This window comes from Lineus longissimus, chromosome 16 (assembly GCF_910592395.1).
Source record: "Lineus longissimus chromosome 16, tnLinLong1.2, whole genome shotgun sequence".
Classification (NCBI taxonomy): domain Eukaryota; kingdom Metazoa; phylum Nemertea; class Pilidiophora; order Heteronemertea; family Lineidae; genus Lineus; species Lineus longissimus.
Window position 1 is genome coordinate 1,779,791 of NC_088323.1, and position 20,812 is coordinate 1,800,602.

The following is a 20,812-nucleotide window of genomic DNA, read 5'->3' on the forward strand; positions in this document are numbered from 1 at the left end:
ACTGATATTGAGACCGAAACCCAAGGTGTGGAAGCACTGTTCCATCTAATCGAACACAGCACATGTAACTCGCTTGCCCCATCCATATCTCGATCGAAAATTGGGATCGTTGCCACAAAATGAAGGCGCTGTACATGCAAAGTATGGGAATAGTGTGTGAGAATACCCACTCACATATGACTGTACTTGCAGTGACCTATCCATGCAATGAGATGGCCATAAGTGGTCACCTGAGTGAAGTGCCGACTGCCCAGACTATGACCCAGTACAATGCAATAAAGTTTTAATATCAGTGGCTCCATCTACCCTATTTAGAAATCCAAGGATGGCCTGGTTTATTTTCGCAAGTGACCCTTCCACCTCATATCAAACAAACATGAAAAGAAGACAAATAAAGAACAATACCGTGTATACCCTTTATTAAATTCACTCACAAACTACACATAACAGTACAACCTATGTAGAACATAAATGATAAGCAAAAAGCCAACCTTTTTTCTCTCCACAGGGACAGTTTTTTGGGACACCTTGTGGAGAGAAAACCCCCACTAAAAACACTTCCAACCTAGCTGCCAGAGAAGTGAATACATGTGATACACAAATACTCATATTAGGTGACTTGAGACTCTAAGATAGCACTTTACATGAATCCTGAGGTTTTCAATTCAAGATTTGAGCAAGTTCTTGATAGACGCTCATCCAAGGTTTGACAAAGAAACCATTTAAGAGTCCACTTTCAATTTCTTCACACTGGGATCAAGCGAGTCTCCATCAGCAGAGTTAGCGGCTGATGGTGCGGTCTCTGGCTCGTAATTTTGACGGTCGAGGCCGAGGAATGATAACGCATTTCCGGTCAGTAATTTGTCCTGCAAAAAGAGTGGAAATAATCAATGAAAACAACAACCATGGATTTAAATGAACTCAGGGCCAGCCCAATAGGCTTTAGCATGGTTGATCGGCAAATACCATCATAGCTATGCAGCTTCTTTTTCCAGACATCAGAAGAAAAGAATAGAAAGAACACTCAGTGACAACACTTTTAGAAATATGAAAACACCTTTAATTGACTATCATATTCCTCCATAGACTCGATCAGCTTTCCTGGATGGTGCTCACCAAGTGGGAATGGGTAGTCTGTACCAAGCATCACACGGTCCTATGGATGAGAGATTATCACGGTTATAAACATAGAATGAGTGCCGCGTGGTTAACACTTAGAGTCATTCAGGTAACTAATGGATAATACCATGAGGAATTGGTTGATGCACTATGAGAACATGTGGTGTTCAAGGAGGAGATGACAGGGATTAGTTCAGCCAGCTTTTATTGCAGACTTAAGGCTTTTTCAAGTGCAAGGTAAAAAGACTGAGTAGCACTGGGTGTGCCTTGAACCTTCTGATACCTGATCATACCATCATGCCGCCACGCTTCCCATGCTCCTGGTTCAAATATACAACATCAGGATTGATTGAATTAGCTGTCAATCACTATACACAACAGTCTTACTCACCTCTCCAATCACATCAACAAGAAGCTTTAAGGCAATGGGATCATGTACCAGAGAGTCGGTCCAGAATTTACCAAGGTATTGTCTCGGACTGTTTGGATTTTCTGTTGCACATAAATCTGGCCGTACATTATAACCGTGTTCTATTCTCCCTATCGTGAATGGAAAAGCGCCACCTGCAAGAGAAAAAGGGGCATCCATTAATTTGAGAATCCTATTAATTCCTATTAGGACATAAACTAGAAAGAAATCCATGTCAAGTTTTACCTGATTTCTAAAGGTTACCGTAATCAAACAAGCCAAGTGAATACTACTTTGATTACCAGAATGAAATCTGAATCTCATTTCAACTTACTAAACTTGTGCTTTCAAAGCAATAGCTTAAGGGATAAAAAGCTTGATGCTCCTGTTTTTCCCTCCTGTTTGAAAAGACACTTCTTGATTAAGCTGAACTTTTCTTACCTCCATGAGCAAAGCAGACTTTAAGTTTTGGGAATTTCTCCAAGACGCCGCCCATCAACATACAGCATACAGCTGTGGCTGTCTCGGCTGGCATACCTGTATTAAAGGATCAGTAGGTGAAATCTCTGGCCAAAAATGTTATCATTACCTGTCCAGGCACGAATAAGAATATGGAACAATCTCATTATTGCTCATATTGAGACACATCACAAATTGTTATAAACTGGGACCCATCGAATAAGTCAAACAATTTATAAGATCTAGCGTCCACAAAAGGCAAGCAAAAACCCTAAGCAGGCAATTACGGATCTCTCTCTCTCTCTCTCTTGCTACAACTGACAACAAAAATTGATTTGAGAGACAGTAAACAAGCTGATCTTTTACTGACCTACAAGCCAAGGAAGCCAATATTTTTGCATCCTCCCATCCAGTTGCATGTCCCAGGGATGCACAAATAGTGAACAGTTATTTTCCTCCGCAGCCTAGAAGACAAAGGGGATAAAATTCTTCATCTGTTTCCAGCATAGTCTATACAAGCAACAGATACAAGCATAGCTGAACCTCCTACATCTGCTTGCAGGGAACCGTCTCTATTGAAGGCTTTTAGCTTGGTTTTAGCTTTTCATGACAGCACAGTATTGCACAGTATGGAGACAGTAATCTGACAATGTTCATGTATACTGCCCTGTACATATATTGTTCTGTCATTAACAGCCAACAAGTCTAATTTAGGAACTGGACACTTTCATCGCTTTTGGTCCGACATTGACTGGAGAGGATTCCATTTAACCGAACACCTCTCTTTTAAGAACAGTCTTCATCAGTCACAAGGTTGTCCAAAGGAGAGAAGTTCTACTGTTAACTAAATAACACAAATACATGCAGCAAGAAGTCCATGCTATTAGCCACTTGATATTCTGGCCGAGAGATTGCAGAACACTGGCAAGGCGAAGGCTTCCCTTACCTGAAAGATGGGTTGCAAGTCGGGTGCATCCAGGTTCCAGTCATTGACATGGGACCCAATCTGTACCCCAGGGAAGCCCAGCTCCTGCACACATCTCTTCAACTCCTTCACAGCGAGCTCTGGGGCTTGCATTGGCAGTGTGCCGAGACCGACAAAGCGCTTTGGATGCCTCTTGATGGTATCTGCCAAGTCATTGTTGAGAATCTCGCAGAGATCCAGGGTATCTTCTGGTTTTGCCTGAAATATTTATTTACACTGGTTTTAGTCAGGAAGGCCATATATCGAGGAAACCTTAATCATTACATTATTTCCATACATCATTTTGCCACCTACTAAGCTGGTAAAAGAATAAAACCACTATCTAATCAAAAACTTTAAAAGTTTACTAACCCAGTAACTGAACATGACGACAGGGATGATACACAAGGCCTGAACTGTGACCCGAGTCTCATCCATGTCTAAGCTACAGCACTGATACTCACCCAGTAACTGAACATGACAGGGACCGTAGACAAGGCCTGAACGGTCACCCCAGTTTCATCCATTTCTTTCAATCGTGCCTCAGGAGACCAGCAGTTTTCATCAATGACACGGAACAGTTTACCATCCTTCATCATCTTGGCTTTACCCTGGCAATGATGGTGGAGCTGCAGCCACCCACCATAACCATATCTCTGAAATAGAGCTAGATATGAAAAGTATTTTTTCAAATGGAAATTTGTTGGTGACAACTGCTAAAACATGAGGAACAAGCATACAGATCACTCCATAGTTTTTTTGTAGTAAGGGCCAGGAGAGTAAGAAATAGGATAGAAGTTTGATCAAAAGCCTACCTCTTTTAGATCTGGCCATTTCTCTGGCAAAATATGGCAATGAATATCAATCTTCATGTCAGTTTGGACCAATGAATGTTCAGTTTAGTTCCTTATGTTCTGGAAGGCTGATAAGTTGTCCAAATAGTTCCTTTGGCTCAGCCTCGATATTTGTAAGACTACACAAAAGCAATGCCAATCAAATACCTGAAAACAGAGAATGAGGCATTGGCATGAAAACAGACCACAGAACCATGATGAGACGTTGACAATTCTGCCTCTCGCTCTGATGAGTGATGCCGCCGACTATGACCTACAGTACAATCTACACTCTGTAAAGTCTGTTGTTCGACATTACGGGGCAGGGTGGAGCGGGACCAAGAGAAGACGTACTGTGTTGAATGTATAAAAAAATCACTGCTTCTAAAAAATGGTATCATCACTTTCAAAGCGCAGCTCCAATTCACACACTGACATGGCATAGTCATATCCCCAAGATAATGATGATGTTTAGCTTAGTCTGGTCAAGCCGTTTAGGCCTAACTGCAGAAAAGCCGGGACAGTAGCAGCCAGTTTATAGCCATCATCAAGAAGTTGTCTCCGAAATCGACAAAAGTTTATGAGGGACAGAATTTCGTCCAAAAATAGATCTGTTTACACACAAATGGCACTGCATTGCAGGTACACGTCAACGGGTCATTGATTGTCGGACGTCAGTTCGCCAAGAAAACCAAAGGAATCGAAGGATTCATTGAACTCATCAACACATCATTAGTTTTCAGTGAAGTGCAACTGTATTCCTAGGTAAATCACTTTGGTATATAGAGAGTAAGATTACAATTAACTCACGTTAAAGTTTGAGTTCAGGGGAGGTAGCGTTGTCAGTACGTTGGTTTAGGGGCGCAATAACCTAGCTTATAGCGAGCAATTAGTACACTAAGATTTCAGTGATTAACATAATAGTTGCAAGTATTTGGCATTTTAGACTCATATTTCGTGCTATAATAACTACGTTGTAAACATAATGCTCAAAATTGATTCATGAAAAAGTTGTTAGGGCAATATCAAGCAAGCAGTAATGGAAAAAAGTGTAATTCCATTAACTGAATATTGTTTTTAGACACTATAACATTTTAGGCCTACATTTCCGTAAACCACGAGAACAATGTATGTGAAAAAACAACACATATAAGTGAGGCGCCGAGTATACAGTAATTGTAAGGTAAAGAAAAGCTCGGTCTCTAAAGTCTGGAGGTCCGGAGTCCGTAACTGTGACGGTCACGAGAGTGATTTGTCCTTACGGATAGATCGAGAGGGCGGTTTGGGGTTCCGCCGACGGTGCTCGCATGCATTAGTCGTATCCCCGAAACCTTTACAACGCGAACAAAGCTCGTGGCATCCATGACGGTATAGGAATTGACGGTGAGGTAACAAAAAAACTCGTGGCATATCGGATGCGCATCCGATGACGGTAAAGAAATTGACGGTAAAGGATCTCGTGGCATATCGGATGCGCATCCGAAGACGGTAAGGGAATTGACGGTGAAGGATCTCGTGGCATATCGGATGCGCATCCGAAGACGGTAAGGGAATTGACGGTGAAGGATCTCGTGACATATCGGATGCGCATCCGATGACGGTAATTGACGGTAAAGGATCTCGTGGCATATCGGATGCGCATCCGAAGACGGTAAGGGAATTGACGGTGAAGGATCTCGTGGCATATCGGATGCGCATCCGAAGACGGTCAGGGAATTGACGGTAAATGATCTCGTGGCATATCGGATGCGCATCCGATGACGGTTTTATATATACATACATAACGATACTGCAATAGGCTTTTAGCCTGTATGTAGCAGGTTTTGTCTTCAATACTTTTGTTTGCGTGGGCATGGCGGGGTGTGTACGAAATTTGATGATTGATCTAGGTTCTGTGCTGTAGAGTTCGGATTTGTAATGAGTGTCAATCATATTTTTAAATTGGTTTAGCGAGTTGGCATTCACTGCTTGTTCTGGCAAGTTATTCCACGGATCTATGATTCTGTTGGTAAAAAAGTACTTTCGGATATCTAGTTTGGCTCTTGGTTTGTTTAACTTGTACGAATGACCTCTGGTTTGATAGGTGACATCGACAGGTTGGGTTAGATTAAGTCCATCTATGTTGTAGTAACCATGGGTGATCTTGTAAGTTTCTATTAAGTCCCCTCGAAGTCTTCTATAGGATAAACTCGGGAGTCCTAATTTGCAGAGTCTCTCCTCGTAACTGATGTCTCTTAATCCCGGGATTAACTTTGTTGCTCGTCTTTGTACGTTTTCCAGTACGGTTATGTTTTTCTTCAGGTGGGGGGCCCAGATGACATTTGCATATTCGAGGTGTGGCCTTACCAAACTTTTAAATAGTGTCGCAAACATCCTAGTATCCAAATGGTCAAAGGATCTCCTGATCATTCCAACAATCTTTGTTGCTACATTAGCTACATTATTAATGTGATTTTCAAAAGACAGGTTTCTATCGATGATCACCCCCAAGTCCTTTTCGCAATCTGATTCTAAAACCTCATGTCTCTGGCCATCTTTCCTCAGAAAGTATTCTGCTTGTGGATTGTTTCTTCCGAGATGCATACTCTTACATTTATCCATATTAAATCTGAGTTGCCATAGTTCAGTCCAATCATCAAGGTTGCTGAGATCTTTTTGCACCGACTGCGTCTGCTCTGTTGTTGCGACTTCTGCTATGAGTTTGGCGTCATCCGCAAACATCATTGCTAAGTTCTCCACGCAGTGAGGGATGTCGTTCACATAATAAATAAACAAAGTCGGACCAAGGACACTGCCTTGTGGTACTCCGCTGGTCACAGCCGCCCACTCGGATGCTGCTCCGTCTACCATAACCCTTTGCCTCCTATCTCTTACGAAGTCACATATCCAGTTGTAGATATTTCCTCGCACGCCGTAGTATTGTAACTTGTTTTTCAATCGCTCATGGGGCACAGTGTCGAAAGCTTTGGAAAAGTCTAGATAAATTACATCTACAGGGCTACCTTGATCTAATAAGTCGGTGATTTTGTCAAAGGACGTTTATCAGAGAGACTACAAAGTCTGGATTCCCAACCGCCCCTTCTTGTGACATCAATACCATTGACCCCCAAGTCCAATCCATAGAGGTGACTCCACCTTACACAAGTTGTAGACAAAGACATGTTAATATACAAACATGAAAATGATGGGTTAATCTCACCAACCAGGCCGAAGGAAATTATTCCTAAACTGGCCACACCTTTAAGGAGAAATGGAATGAACAGCATTTTGGTCACAGCCGAACCTAACTCACAGGGTGAAACCATAAAATAAAGGGCGCACCTTAATCGCCCAGCAACTTGGAAACAGAGTATAATCTCACACTAGACTATCTGTAGCACAGAAAGGGTTAATCATTACTGGGCTCACAAACAGTGACCTCACAACCCGGCGAATCTAATTTTCCGAGTTTTTTTGAAAAATGTTCTCGCTATTATTCATTCATGTACGTTTATTAGGCGCTGATCCAAGCGGATGCACCAGACGCACGGTTCCTAATTGATGTAAACGTTTTTAATATACCACTCATAAAATTTTGGAACACACCTGTCCAGGAATTTTGATGAGAAATGCAGAGCACGCTCCCTCTTCTTCCAGTTCCTAGATTCGCTGTCCCTCTTACACCATCATCTTATTATACCATTATGAATATTATCACGAAGAAAATCCCTTCACCCGAACTTAATTTCAAGCTGAAGTACACACTGATTTAGGTGTTCGAGCACTCCAGAGAATGGTTTGACTAGTCGGCGCTAAATTCATCATTAGTGATAGTTTGTAACTACAGTGATGAGCTGCAGGCGGATAGATTCAAATTACATATCATCTTCCTGGTCAATCCCACACACAAACTGTCCCTTCAAATCACCTGCACGGAACATTATTTAGATAGAATGAGTATCAAGTGCTTTGAAATATCAAAAGCAAAATACACAGCTGAGATGTATCATTTCTTCCTAATTTGAAATAACACCCAGCCTCACATATCAAAAGAAGTCATGGACCAGTCTGGCAGTTTCACAAACGACTTCGATTTGGAGCGAAACGACTGGGGCGAATAGGTCAGTGGTCGAAACGACACCACACCTTCCAGTGCGCTTCGATGAATCAATGGAATCAACATGGCTGCCGCAGGAGGATTGATTCAGGAAATGACAAACGTTTCACTCAAATACATCATTGTTCTGGTATTACTCCAGTTCATTATTGCTGCTAACGGTACGTGATATTGTAACCCAGTTTCAAAATCAAAGAAAAGTTCAATCGGTTGCGGGAATTTTCTTACTTTCACTTTATCACAATGAGTCCAATGACAAAACGTAAACCGCGAAATCTCCTATCCCTCTGACTCATCAGTCATCTCAATCACATGTATGCATCCACACACACGGGGACTGTCACACTCCTGCACTCACAGTCACAGTACTGCCTACTCCAGGCACACTGTATGAAGCCTCATAGCACTGCTTGCTGGCTACCACGCAATAGGGCCCGGGGAGAACCCAGGATCCATGCCAGAAGGAAACGGGCGCGATCACGCCCGCGCCCGTAAACTACTCCGTACGAGCGCTATCCATAACGCCCGCCGGACACTTGAGGGGCGCGTGCCGCCCGTCATAAAAAAACACCGGCGTGATTACGCCCGCAGATTCCCAGCATGATCGTGATTCATTTCCCGGTATCCAGAGTTCCATTTCGCTTAAATCTAGAGTCTCACTCAACGCGATAATTATGCTGTTTAGCGCTGGGTACATGCCAGGCTGTACACTTCGCTGTAGTTGGCGGTTGCTGCAGTGCGTGGTAATGGCATATCGAATCAGGATGGAACTAAGCATTACAAAGTGGATTGTAGGCGTTTTGAGAATGTTTCTTTGCCGGGAGTTGGCTGCAAAAAGTGCATAGCAGATAAAACTAGTTTTTGTCTAAATTCCTTGTTCATAATGATAATGTAATAAATTGCCATGCCCGACGGGCAGCATGACTTATTCCTGCGACTTGCCCAAAAATTTTTTTACTCTGGAATTGTTTACAGGCGTCTCATGCGGCCGCAGGTGTGATTGCGCCGTTTTCTGGCAGTAGTTTGTGGGCGCAGGCGTGATCACGGGCGCAGGCGTGATCGCGCCCGTTTACTGGCATGGCTTGCCCGCTGGACAGCTGGCGGGAGTGAAAAAATAGTGCCCTTGGAAAGGGTTGCGGGAGTGACTGATGGTGCCCGTGGATTTTTCTCATGACAGGCACTGATGCAAGGAACTGAATACAATAGGCCTCTAGTACTTCTGACTAAATGTTCCCATAGGCCTAGACATGTACGATGTCGCCTATAGGGGCTTAGTGGACTCCAAACCTCCGGCAGAAGCCGGTATTGATATGATATGATATTCACTGAGGGCCAAAACCTTTCTGTTTTTCATTATTTCATATGCTGCCCTTCCTTGCTTGTTAGTTGTTGCTGTGTTTCCCTTTTGACGGTTAAAATTTACAATCCCCGATTGGAAATGACGTAGTTTGATTGCATTCAACTATAAATCCATTGAACAGTGGTGCTTCGTTAGTCAACCGATGACCTTTTTTTGGGGTGTGATCGGGGATTGTAAACTCGTTCCCTTTTGACTTGACTTAAGTTAAGTCTTGCAGAAAAATGAAATAAAAAATGAAAATAATCATCTTTTTTTCCAGGTCATGTTGCAATCGAAAATGATGAGGTCTATCTTCATCAGATAGGGAAGAGAGAAGCCAATAACAGCGGGGCCTATGACACTGGTGGAGGTAAGACCACATTACAGCCTACTCCAAAGTCAGCAGGTACTACAACTACTCCCAAACCCAATCAAGTACCGGAAGTGACCACAAAACAGCCGGAACTGACGAGTACAACTGGACTGAATAAAAAGACAACAACGACAACAACAACAACAGCACCAACAATTGCGCCAAAGGGTGGGATTAAAAAGACAACAACAGTGCCGATTGCAACCACGCTGAATGGTGCAACGACAGAGAAGACAGTTACAGCTACGCCACCCAGTACACTCACGCCAAATCCCACAACCACAACGAATGCTGCAGCGACACCAAATGGTACAACCACTACCATGAGTACAACAACATTGAATGCTGCAGCCAAACCGACGGGTACAATTAGACCACCAGGTACAAGCACGTCTGTGGTACGTACACTGTCTTGAATATGAGTATCCCTACTCTGGTCATTCAGGAATTTCTGAAGGGAAAAAATGGGTTTATTGCAGTGAACTGTTCCATCAAAAGTGCTGAATTTATATTTCATGTAGAATTAGAAATGAGCCGAACAGAACGCCATATTGTGGGACGAAGTTGCTCTCAGAAATGGGTGAATTGGCTTGGGGCTGTGGCGACCCCTTGTTTTTGGTACGTGTAGTTGTTTTTGTTTCTTTGAGTTCTTTGGTATTCACTGTGCATCCGGAGGGGTCATTCTCCAGGGAGTAATCCTCCTCCATGACGGAAATATTCCTCTACAGTAGTTCTTAATCTGTTTGACTGATTCATTGTTATTGCAGCCCAAGGATGAGGACAACAAGTACTACAGTCTGTTGGTACAAGACAAAAAAGAGGACTTTGACTTTGACAAGTACTGGGTTGACATTGAGAAGGACCCCAAGTTCAACGATACTTACAAACCTGCGCAATATAAGTCTCTCATTCGCAGGAAGGCCATGGTGAGGACATTTTCTACTCAACCTCCTGTATTTAGTCATGGAACCTATTGTTTCTCAAAATACAGTTTATTGGCTTGGTGAGTCAAACCTGCCTCGGACTTTACAGACGTTTTTACATCCTCCTGCGGGAGAGCTGGTCAACTTCTTGCTACTTTTGCATTGCCCTTACTGAGCAAAGGATTGTCGTTTAGGCGGTCACATTCACTCATGTGCAAACAATCTATGATTTACATTTCTCATGCTGAGTTTTGATGTTTGTGTAAATCACCCTTCACCTGAGTATATGATAAAAGTCGTTTGGGTCAGTGTGTCACTAAATCACACATGAATGATTTTCAACATAACCTTACAAAAAACACAAAGCCCCTGTCATAAAACACACAATGGAGGTGCACATATCAGTATCACCGTATCAGTCTGTTCAACCCTAGTCAGGTTACAAGTTTGTTTGGCACTTTCAGATTTAAATAGAGCAGGCAGTAATGCTTGTAATATTCATCAAAATTTACAAAAAAAATCTATGGCAAAAGGCAAGCAATTCAATATGAAGTGTGTGTTGTCATCAATTCTGTAGTGAAAAGTGTTTATATTAGCAGGGTTTTCACCAGGATTTGTTTGAAGAGGGAGGGCCAAAAAACTAAAAAAATTTCTAGTCATACCCTTTGTGCACAAACTTTTGAATGGAAAGAGTAGGCCAATACTTGCAGGAAGTTAATCAGACGGCCATGCACATTTCATGGTTATCTCAGCCTTCTACCGGATGCGGAAAGAACTATATTTATCACAGTGTGATACACATTTCAAAGTGACTCTCAATCTGTACTCAGTTGGCTACACTTTCATCATCTGTGAGCTTTCCTTATTCATCCGTATCTAAGCACTATTTGATCAATAAAACTTGCTCATCAATTATGTATACATTGGTTCAATACAAACTCTCATGAAGGAAAATGATTGATCTGAGGTGAGAAGTGCACTTCCCACTTGTGCGTCTGTCAAATGCTGTCCTTTATGAAGGAACCTACATGAGAGTTTAGATGGTTCAGGGTTGCGGTGGCACAGTTGACATAGAATTCCCAAGTTGCAGGAGTGAATGAATGTGAGTGAGTGAGTGAGTGAGTGTCTAGCTGAGTCATTTCATTTCAAACATGATCAGAAAATCATTTTCTCTCGGTAGTTGAGGGTGCAGTCTCTAGGAAGTACGATAACAATGCCAATTGTTTGCAGACAAAAGGCACTTGCCTGGTACTTTTAATTATTTAAGACCCCTGCTAATGGCTATCAATTCTTTCATTGATTGCAGAACGTCTCACTGCCCTGGCCAATGGTTTACTATGGACACAAGGTCAAGATGGTGACACTGGCTGCTGGAGGTGTGTAGATATTTCACTTTCAGCAGATCATAAGAACAAATTAACAGGAATCTCTAACTCACCACTTTATTCGCCTCATTTCATTTTGGCCTTTCACACATGGAAGCTTGAGACCTTGACTGACTTCAACTGATCATGTAGATACAAAACACACATCTTAAATATGCTAGGGTATGGGAAAATGTTAAAGGTAATGGTGGGGCACAAAGGCCATTTCAGAGGGTCCTGACTGCCAAGGCTGTGATGGCCAAAGTTTACTAAGAATCATTTTTATCTTCTAGGTTTTATCCACACTAATCCGTTCACCAAGCCGAGTCTGACAGTTGCCCAGAATATCGCCCCGCTTATGTCGGACCTGTCCAGATCCTCAACCGATAACATGATAAGTGGGATATTCATGGTGTATAATGGTGAGAACCGAGATGACTATTTCTGGTGTTTTCGACTATCGGTAGAAACTGTACGATCTTGGATGATGTGTTGGGTGGTTCGTTGGCACCTCTGTTTATTCTAAAACACCTCAAACTAAACAATGAAACAGGATTTTGACTGCTTCCGTATTTTGCATGAACCCAAGCATCCAAGTGAGGCATATTGGGGCATACCCGGTAGTGCATTCTCCATTGGAAATGGAGTTCATTATAAGGTATGGTAACCAGAGTGTTTTAGCAGTAAAGCTAAAGATGGGGTTGATACATAGTCTTAACTCACTAAGATGCTGGCTAATTTAAGGCTGAAAGTGCCGCTTGTTCTTCCCCTTTGGTAGCTGATGAGCTGTTTTCTGTCAGTTCTCACATATTATATGATTGTTTCAGATGATATCACGGTGTTTGAATGGAGAGAAATGGAACAGTATCAGCACAACAATTCAGATGGAAGTGTAGGTATGTATCAGTTACATTTTTGTGAATACTCTCACAATCTCGCTGCCACCCCTCTTAAAATAAACACCACAGTTTTAGTGACAGGTCCACATTTTCTACCACTCTTAAAGAAAATTCCATGGATGGTGATTCCTTTAGCATAATGGTTCAAGCCACCGTTTAAACAATTCTGGGCAAGTCACATGCCATTAAACAAAAATTTCAAATTTCAGATTATTTTCATAGATGAGAACGGTCCTTTGCAGTCGCTGATTGATTTACATCAACCCAAGACGATGTGATCTAATTGGTTTCTATTTCCAATTTTCAGTCAACGACACTTTCACGTTCCAGCTGCACCTGCTGGTAAATGGCAAAATCCGCTTTTTATACAAATCACATCCAACCCCTGTCGCTGACATCTCAGAGGAGCTCCACGACGTCAAAGCCGGCATTTCTGATGGCTATTTTGGTAAGGGGTGATTGAGTTGTGTCAGTTGGGAGCTATGTATCAGAGTTGATGGTTGTAGAGTTCTAGTAGAAGATACTTTGGTTTCCTTCCTCTGAATGTACTCTACTCTTGTGGAACTATAGTTATTACTTGAAAGTTGAATCTGTTCATCGCATCAATAATTCCCGCAAAAGGTCATCAGCTTCACTTTCATTGTCTACGACTCCCTCCCCAGGACTCGTGTTGTTTCCATCTGATCTCACAGCGTCATAAGTGAAGGCAGATAACGTTGTCCTCACGGCATAATCCAATGTGTGTGACATTTAGAAACACGGGTTTCATGTTTTAAAAAGGATGCGAGGTTTTGGATTCATTAACATCTCTATCCATGTGTTGGGGGATCAAACCCACCTCTCTTCAGCTTTTTACGTTTGTTTTTTTTCAGTCAAACCCAAAACCGGGCTAGAAGTATTGGTACCTTACGGCATGATAGATATATCAGATCACCTGAAAAATGGCGTTGTCATTACATTCACCCCCAAGCCAAGTAAGTGGACTTTCATCGAGCGGTAGATAACTATGCTCTGTATACTAGTTAATGGATTTTAGGTCTAAAAGAGGTTGTTCACGTGACGTGACGTTTTGATGGCCACCTGCCAATGCATTTCCTTTATGTCGTGACCACATGTGACGGCCAATATGGCAGTGAAAAACAATTGGTAACGTCATCATGTGACGTCATTGAAGAACATCTATAGCCAGGTTGCACATCCGACTTCTTCTTTGACATCATCTCCAAGAGATGGTGACTTGTTTTTATGACGATGTCTGTTCCCCTTGTGAGCGAGTGATATCACTAACACTCCTTCATCATCGCTGACTAAAGCATTCACCTGTTGTTTCTTTCAGCTTGTATTCAACAGAGCAGCTGTGAAAAGTGCATAAAGGTACCAGATTTCCACTGCACGTGGTGTGCTGACCTAAAACGATGCTCAGATGGGTACGACCCGTATCGCCAGTCCTGGTTAGATAACAATTGTACAGAAACAGTAAGTATTCATTTTGTCTGGTTAAGCTTTACACCCCTTGTTTCGTGAGTGGACTCTTCTGTTGCTCTACTTAGAAGAGTCCATTATGTTATCAATATTTTGCCCCTTGCCTCAGAGTTAAACCAATTGATGGTAAGCTCAGTACACCTTCTTTGTTTACCTGGGCTCAGCTTGCCATTGTTGTAGAGTCTCATCAGTTGGCTACTGTCAGGGGAGATAGGTCTAAAACAGCAAAGGCAAATCAAAATAATCTGGCCAGCTAAATTTGTGGGTTTAAAAAAGTTACACGCTTGTAATGGACTGAGCCATTTTCCCCAAATTTTGGAATCCAGACACTTGAGGCAATGCCAACTTTTTGAACTTTTGATTTTCTTCAATAAAGTACGGCATTTTCAGGGTGCATCCACATGTAGTACAACTCCTGTTACCAAGACTACAAAGGAGCCAACAACAAAGCCTGGAGCAGCTACAACTGTAAAGCCACAAGTTAAGCCTACTAAACGTCCAAAGCCCACCAAGGTCCCGTGTGTTGACGATGTGAGTCTGTCTGTCCTGTATGGTCAGACTTTTCCCCATTACCATCTCGATTGTGGTAACTCTGATCCACTATGATCATCATCATCACCATTCAACTTTACTTAGTTACCATTGTTGCATTTTCATCTTCTTTATAATACTCTAACTTCAGCCCTAGACACTTGAGGCAATGTCAACTTTTTGAACTTTTGATTTTCTTCAATTAAGTACGGCATTTTCAGGGTGCATCCACATGTAGTACAACTCCTGTTGACAAGACTACAAAGGAGCCAACAACAAAGCCTGGATCAGCTACAACTGTAAAGCCACCAGTTAAGCCTACTAAACGTCCAAAGCCCACCAAGGTTCCGTGTGTTGATGATGTGAGTCTGTCTATCCTCTATGGTCAGACTTTTTCCCCATTACCATCTCGAGTGTGGTAACTCTGATCCACTATGATCATCATCATCATCATTCAACTTAACTTAGTTACTATTGTTACATTTTCATCTTCTTCATAATACTGTAACTTCAGCCCTGTATATTTCACGAATAAATGACCCTTGCAATACTCAACAAGCTTTCTGAAACAAGAAGTGATATTCAATGCAGTTCAAATTTAATATCATTGGCCATCGTTTCTATTGTCACATTCAGAATAATAGATTTCCTTTGTCTTTGCAGGGAACTGGCAAGTGTAAGCCCTCAAAGCACGGTGAGTGTCATTTCCTCCGATCATAAATTACCCGAAAAGTATGAACAAGGAGTGAAATTGTTATTTGGGAGAAATCTCAACTGATTAAAATTCTATGAGTCTGGCATGATTAGTTGCTAACGATCAGTGTGACGTCCCAAAATGTTTATGCGTGTGCTTTCTATTGCTTGGTCTGGTGGCGGACATGTTTTCTATAACAAAGATTGACCATGTTGACAGTCAACAGAATCAAAAGAAACAATCACATATCACTTCAGCTATTTGCCCTTCTGCAAGCATTGGCCATGAGAAACTTCTCTCCACTGCCAATCTGGTGACAAATTTGTGTTTCTTTCAACTGCTTGACTCTTCTTTCATTTCCAGCACCAGCCAAGGGTAAAGCTGGGACAAATGTTGGTGCTATTGTTGCTGTGATCCTTCTTGTATTCATCATCTTCGGGGCTGGAGGATGGTTCTGGTATGCTTACAAGAACCCAACATCTTCATCAGGAATGTGCCTCATGACGGTAAGCAAAATTTATCATTTTGAAAAACAGGAATTATTTGCCCCAGCATTGAATAATTTGGACACAAGTGATATCGTCAAAAAGTGCAGAACCAGACATATCCAAGAAATGGTTGTGTTAATAGCTTTTGAAAATTGCTAACTTTCCAGCAATTTTTGTGTCTGGCATTGGGAAGTTTCTATTCATTGCTGGCAGATTGATATAAAAAAACACACTGCTTCTTCAAACACAATATTGCTTTCGCTGTGGCGGCTTACATCATGTTGTAACAGTGATTTGTTATGATATTGACAGTCATCTAACAATCCTGCAATTTTACACACTGTTCCAGGCAAAGACGTCCTGTTGTAAGAAGGGCCGAATATCTCGCAGCAGTAAAGACTACCAAGCATTCATGGAATCGGACACGGAAAGTCTACCACTGTAGGCTAGGAACGCATGCGGCTGAAGTCCAAGCTTGCTGGACAACCTGGCCCCCGTTTTCTTGGGTGGGCTCTTCCGGGTCATCATTGGGAAGAGTCCACTCTGGGAAATGGGGGTGAACAACATGGCCTTACGACTGCTGCTGACATTTGTCTGATTTTTCTCCCGAGATGACTCAGAAATTGGATATGTGTGAGGGCAGAGTTTTACGTCCAGCGCTGCTTCTTTTTTATACTTGTGTGTGGTTGGCCGAGTACTGTTGATTAGGTGTCAATGTGTGGTATATCTTTATGTAGACCTCTGTGTTGCAAATGGAAACGTCAGTTCTAACACAATTCTCACCACTTTGAGAAAAAATGCAAAATAAATCCTTATGACTTCAAAAAGTTGAGGAGTCGGTCATTATTGTCTTACACCACAAAAAAAGGTGCACTCAACAGTATGTTATTTGACTCGAGGGAAGCTGTGTTATTGATCTGTTGGAATAAGAAAAGCAGTGGCATTCAGTTAGTTTTCATACCCATGTTTTCATTTGCAACACGGACATTTGTGGCACTTCCTGTGCGGACATAATCGCACAGCATGATCAACTTGGAGGATCCTGGAGTGTTTGAGATTCTGGAGTAATTGAGAATAGTAGTAAGTGTCTGTTCATAGCATAGTTCTGCATAAATTCTTAGAACTGTGTTGATTTCTGACAACTTTAGTAGGTCAATATCATTTTCTTTGAGCAGATTTTGAAATAACTTGAGCTTCTGTGTTGGATAAAATCTCGCTTGTGGCCATAATAAAAGTGTTTTTGTAGAAGCTAGGCTTCGGTTAGAAGTTTTTGCATCGTGTGCTGTACGGTAAATTTGAAATAATTCGAGAAGCAGATTTTTGGCAAGTTGTATATTTTTGGCTTTTAGCTTTAGAAGTAATGCTTTTAGCCATTCTGAAAATTTTTGAATTAGCAGTAAAATTGTTTGAATTAGTTCTTTGCACTAGAAGTTAAATAAGTTAACTGTGATTGTAAAAATTTAAATAATTTATTCCAGAGAAGCAGTGGTGGCCTAATTACATGGGTTTGGGCATGAGGTTATTGATTCAAACTCTTATCAGTTTTCATTATCATACATATATTTAGAAACAATTAACAATCGGCAGATTCACTTTAACCTGCACATACATAGGCCTAAACATAGTTTGAAAGGCCTGGTTTTTCCTTCGAAAAATGTTCAATCCCATTGATTGAGCAATCACTGCAAATTCAAATTTTAAAAGTGATTAATTTCTGTACTCATTGTAGTAATCATTAGTGCACTTGTAATGAAGATTTCTTGCCAACTGTTCATAGTTGTAAAGGCTGAAATTTACAAGTTGATTTTTTTCCATACATGCATGCTTCTTTTTTAGTTTGCTCAGTATGTTATCCTATATTTTGTCCGTTTTTGTCCAGCTTTAATTGTGCTGTGTTTTTATGTAGATCTCCAGTATACATTGTGAGCTTGACTCCATATATTCAGCATTTTCTCAATCATATCTATCGTTTTCTATTATCTAAGGCTGCATGTAGGTCCTTATCACTCTGTTTCCTGTTGACCTATATCTTTATACACTTGTTTGCTTCTCATTGACTTTTCTGTGTTCAAACTATTAACAGCTGAACATGATTTTTCTTCCCTCCATACAATTCTGGTATCTCTCTTGGCACATTATTAGCACTCTTTTTTGTTGCTGTTTCATTTTGTATCCCCTTTCTACGCTCTTACATATCAGGCTTAAACAGTCCCTGATGTTTACAAACTGTAGAGGAACAGATACGTTATAGGTACATTGCGACCCACCCCGGGCCTGTCCTTTGATGCGGTGTTCGTGGTTGACCTGCAGGCAGGTGTGTGCTGACACTAAGTATCGTTGGCATCCTGTGTATAGATGTAGATGTTACTATAGGACAACCAAGGTTTCAGTCTTGATTCATATTGGTGTACCAATTACCGGCCTGAATAGACTAACCTGAATCCCTTGTGGGTGGTGAAATTAAGGGGCAAAAGAAGATAAACGACTGCCTTTGACTACATTGAAAATCCCTTGACAGAATATTCTGGCTAATCTATTATGTGCGTAAGTGGTATATTAATTTGAATGACCACCTTGAGTATGAACATTGATTTCACACATTCAGGGTTGTTGATTTCCTATGTGCTAGATGTATAACTAATATCTGTGTTCCGTCCTTCAGGGAGGTTTAGAAAAAGACGAGTGACATTTGCACCATTAACATATCACTTGATGTAGAATGGTCAGGCTATGGGAAATGACCAGTCACCATGTAGAATGGTCAGGCTATGGGAAATGACCAGTCACCATGTAGAATGGTCAGGCTATGGGAAATGACCAGTCACCATGTAGAATGGTCAGGCTATGGGAAATGACCAGTCACCATGTAGAATGGTCAGGCTATGGGAAATGACCAGTCACCATGAAAGGTTTTGTGACTGAATGGCAAAAATTTGTTAGAATATGATAGTGTGGCCAAACAAAAAAAAAATTGTCAGGATTTCTAAACTTTTCTTTTGTCGTTTTTCGACTCTCATTCGACATATCTCTATATTTGTATCTTGTTGGCTTTTGATGTCTGACCTATTACTAGTTGTGATCTACGTGTATATCATAAATATCTCTGTACAAATGTTGTTAGTCCACAAGTTGGTCCTGTAAACACGGAGACCTCAGGTTGGAGTCTTATTAACCCTTTGAGCACACATACGCACATTTTCGTTACAAGTATGACTTACAAATTTCTAGCGTTGTGATTTCAAATGATGAGTACTACTTGATCCACATGGTAAATTAGTTTCATATTTTTTGGCAGAAAGGAAGGTATCATGGCAAATTCATGGCCATTCGGTTTGAGTAGATATAATCTTAAAGGCCTATGCCTTGTAGAAAGTAGAACACCATACCTGCTGTAGAACACCCGCTAAAACACTGATGATGTGAATTCAAACGTTGTCATGTTGTTTTGGTACAAAAATTCTTTTTTAAAGGACAGAAACTAAAAAAAGTGTTGCTGAAATTTGTATATACTGACTGTAGTGGATCTAGAATCTTGGTTGTAGATGTAATTCCAAGCCATCCTTTTTGTATTGCGTAAGTTGTAGTTTTGAATTAGATTGTGCTATCTGAAGTGTGCTGAATAGTTGGTGGCAATATATAACATGAATGATACTGATTACGAATCAGTCTTTCATGCTTTCTCCTAGATCTGCGAATAATGTGTTCATGTTTTAAAAGCACAGGTGATTTTGTGAGCTGCTTGAGATTTATTCTCCACCAAGTTTACCCTCTTCTGTTATCAAAAAGGCCTGCCTCCACATTCTTTATAATTATTCATGCAGCGTTTTTAAAGCAAATTTACCAGCCAATCGTTCATGTCTCGATTCATGCAGCATTTTGACTCGTGGGTTTCTAAGGAATCGTCGTCAGCATTAACGCATAAATGCCTGTGGGCTGTGCACAGAGCGTACATCTGAAATGTGGAGGAAGGCCTTTATTTACTACAATGTACATACCAGTATATCAAGTTGAAATCTCATTTCAAGCTAAGTGCACACGTTGTGAGTTTATGACAAGATGCCCAAAGGGTGACGTGTTCTGACACCTGTTGTTGTGTGCGGGTCTACAAAGTGATGGAGGGGTCTTCACGCCAAAATCATTGTTGTTACCAACTGAATTTTCAAACAGTGCCATATGACTGGCCTTCTCCATCCTCAGATGTGAGAGTTTCGTGGTTATCCTGCAGAATTCACAGCATGTGAGCTTAGCTTTTCACTTGTTGTTGTCGAGGGCAGCTTCGAACCACTGTGATATTCCACGATATAAATGGTTGTTCCTTGGAGTAAGTGAAAGCAGCGAATGTGTAGTCATTGTGTTGATATTGTAAATAAACATTAATGCTTTCTAACTTTGGTCTTAGTTTTCTACTGCATTAAAAATAGGCCGACAGTGGACCGACGAAAGCTAGAGAATCCTTGTCTTTTGCACAGCTCATATGAGGCAGAGATTCACATGAAAGGCCACTGGAAATCCACTGTGATTACTTTCCGAGAGGCTAGTTTTGCTCAGGTTGGGGCAGGGACTGGTGAAAGGCCTATGAAAACCCACTCAGGTTTCAAGGTGCCAGTGATGTTCCCATACTGAACAGGCTGGGATGGAGACGGGTGAGAGACCACTGATCACAATCCAACTGCAGTCACATTCTAACAGAAGGGACAGTCACTTTCCACATCATACATCGTTGTTAGAGAGACTGGTGGTAGAGAAGTCTTGTCTCCACTTATATAGGGACAGAGACTGGTGAAAGACTACTGCATTGACACCAACCAACTCACGTCACTTTCTGATAGAGGGGACAAC

At 41.4% G+C, this 20,812-nt stretch overlaps 2 protein-coding genes across 4 annotated transcripts; one reads left to right on the top strand and one right to left on the bottom strand.

Moving 5' to 3' along the window:
- Positions 1-402: 402 nt before the first annotated feature.
- Positions 403-4,799, bottom strand: LOC135500336 (2-amino-3-carboxymuconate-6-semialdehyde decarboxylase-like). 2 transcript variants are annotated; one of them, XM_064791739.1, is made up of 9 exons: positions 4,595-4,799; positions 3,767-3,952; positions 3,416-3,607; positions 2,934-3,170; positions 2,358-2,451; positions 1,970-2,065; positions 1,511-1,683; positions 1,058-1,156; positions 403-866 (listed from the first exon to the last, which is right to left on the bottom strand). In XM_064791739.1, exons 2-9 carry the CDS (start codon positions 3,821-3,823, stop codon positions 723-725), a joined length of 1,092 nt encoding a protein of 363 aa, XP_064647809.1. In that variant the 5' UTR covers positions 3,824-3,952; positions 4,595-4,799; the 3' UTR covers positions 403-722. The 2 variants fall into 2 exon arrangements, with proteins under 2 accessions (XP_064647809.1, XP_064647810.1); XM_064791740.1 differs by lacking the exons at positions 3,416-3,607; positions 3,767-3,952; positions 4,595-4,799 and adding an exon at positions 3,324-3,389.
- Positions 4,800-7,934: 3,135 nt separating this feature from the next.
- LOC135500192 (plexin domain-containing protein 2-like) lies at positions 7,935-20,354 on the top strand. 2 transcript variants are annotated; one of them, XM_064791443.1, is made up of 14 exons: positions 7,935-8,041; positions 9,500-9,990; positions 10,360-10,518; positions 11,822-11,891; positions 12,173-12,301; positions 12,707-12,775; positions 13,086-13,226; positions 13,651-13,752; positions 14,115-14,254; positions 14,651-14,791; positions 15,013-15,153; positions 15,455-15,485; positions 15,849-15,991; positions 16,323-20,354. In XM_064791443.1, the coding sequence occupies exons 1-14, from the start codon at positions 7,945-7,947 to the stop codon at positions 16,416-16,418; spliced, it is 1,950 nt and encodes a 649-aa protein (XP_064647513.1). In that variant the 5' UTR covers positions 7,935-7,944; the 3' UTR covers positions 16,419-20,354. The 2 variants fall into 2 exon arrangements, with proteins under 2 accessions (XP_064647513.1, XP_064647514.1); XM_064791444.1 differs by lacking the exon at positions 14,651-14,791.
- The last annotated feature ends 458 nt before the right edge of the window (positions 20,355-20,812 follow it).

Coding starts and splice junctions, on each gene's coding strand:
- LOC135500336 (XM_064791739.1), bottom strand. CDS start 3,823: ATGAAGATTGATATTCATTGCCATATTTTGCCAGAGAAATGGCCAGAT. Junction 1,157..1,510: donor TTGTTGATGTGATTGGAGAG/GTGAGTAAGACT, acceptor TCTCATCCATAG/GACCGTGTGATGCTTGGTAC. Junction 867..1,057: donor AATATGATAGTCAATTAAAG/GTGTTTTCATAT, acceptor CTCTTTTTGCAG/GACAAATTACTGACCGGAAA.
- LOC135500192 (XM_064791443.1), top strand. CDS start 7,945: ATGGCTGCCGCAGGAGGATTGATTCAGGAAATGACAAACGTTTCACTC. Junction 13,227..13,650: donor CATTTCTGATGGCTATTTTG/GTAAGGGGTGAT, acceptor GTTTTTTTTCAG/TCAAACCCAAAACCGGGCTA. Junction 15,992..16,322: donor CAGGAATGTGCCTCATGACG/GTAAGCAAAATT, acceptor ACACTGTTCCAG/GCAAAGACGTCCTGTTGTAA.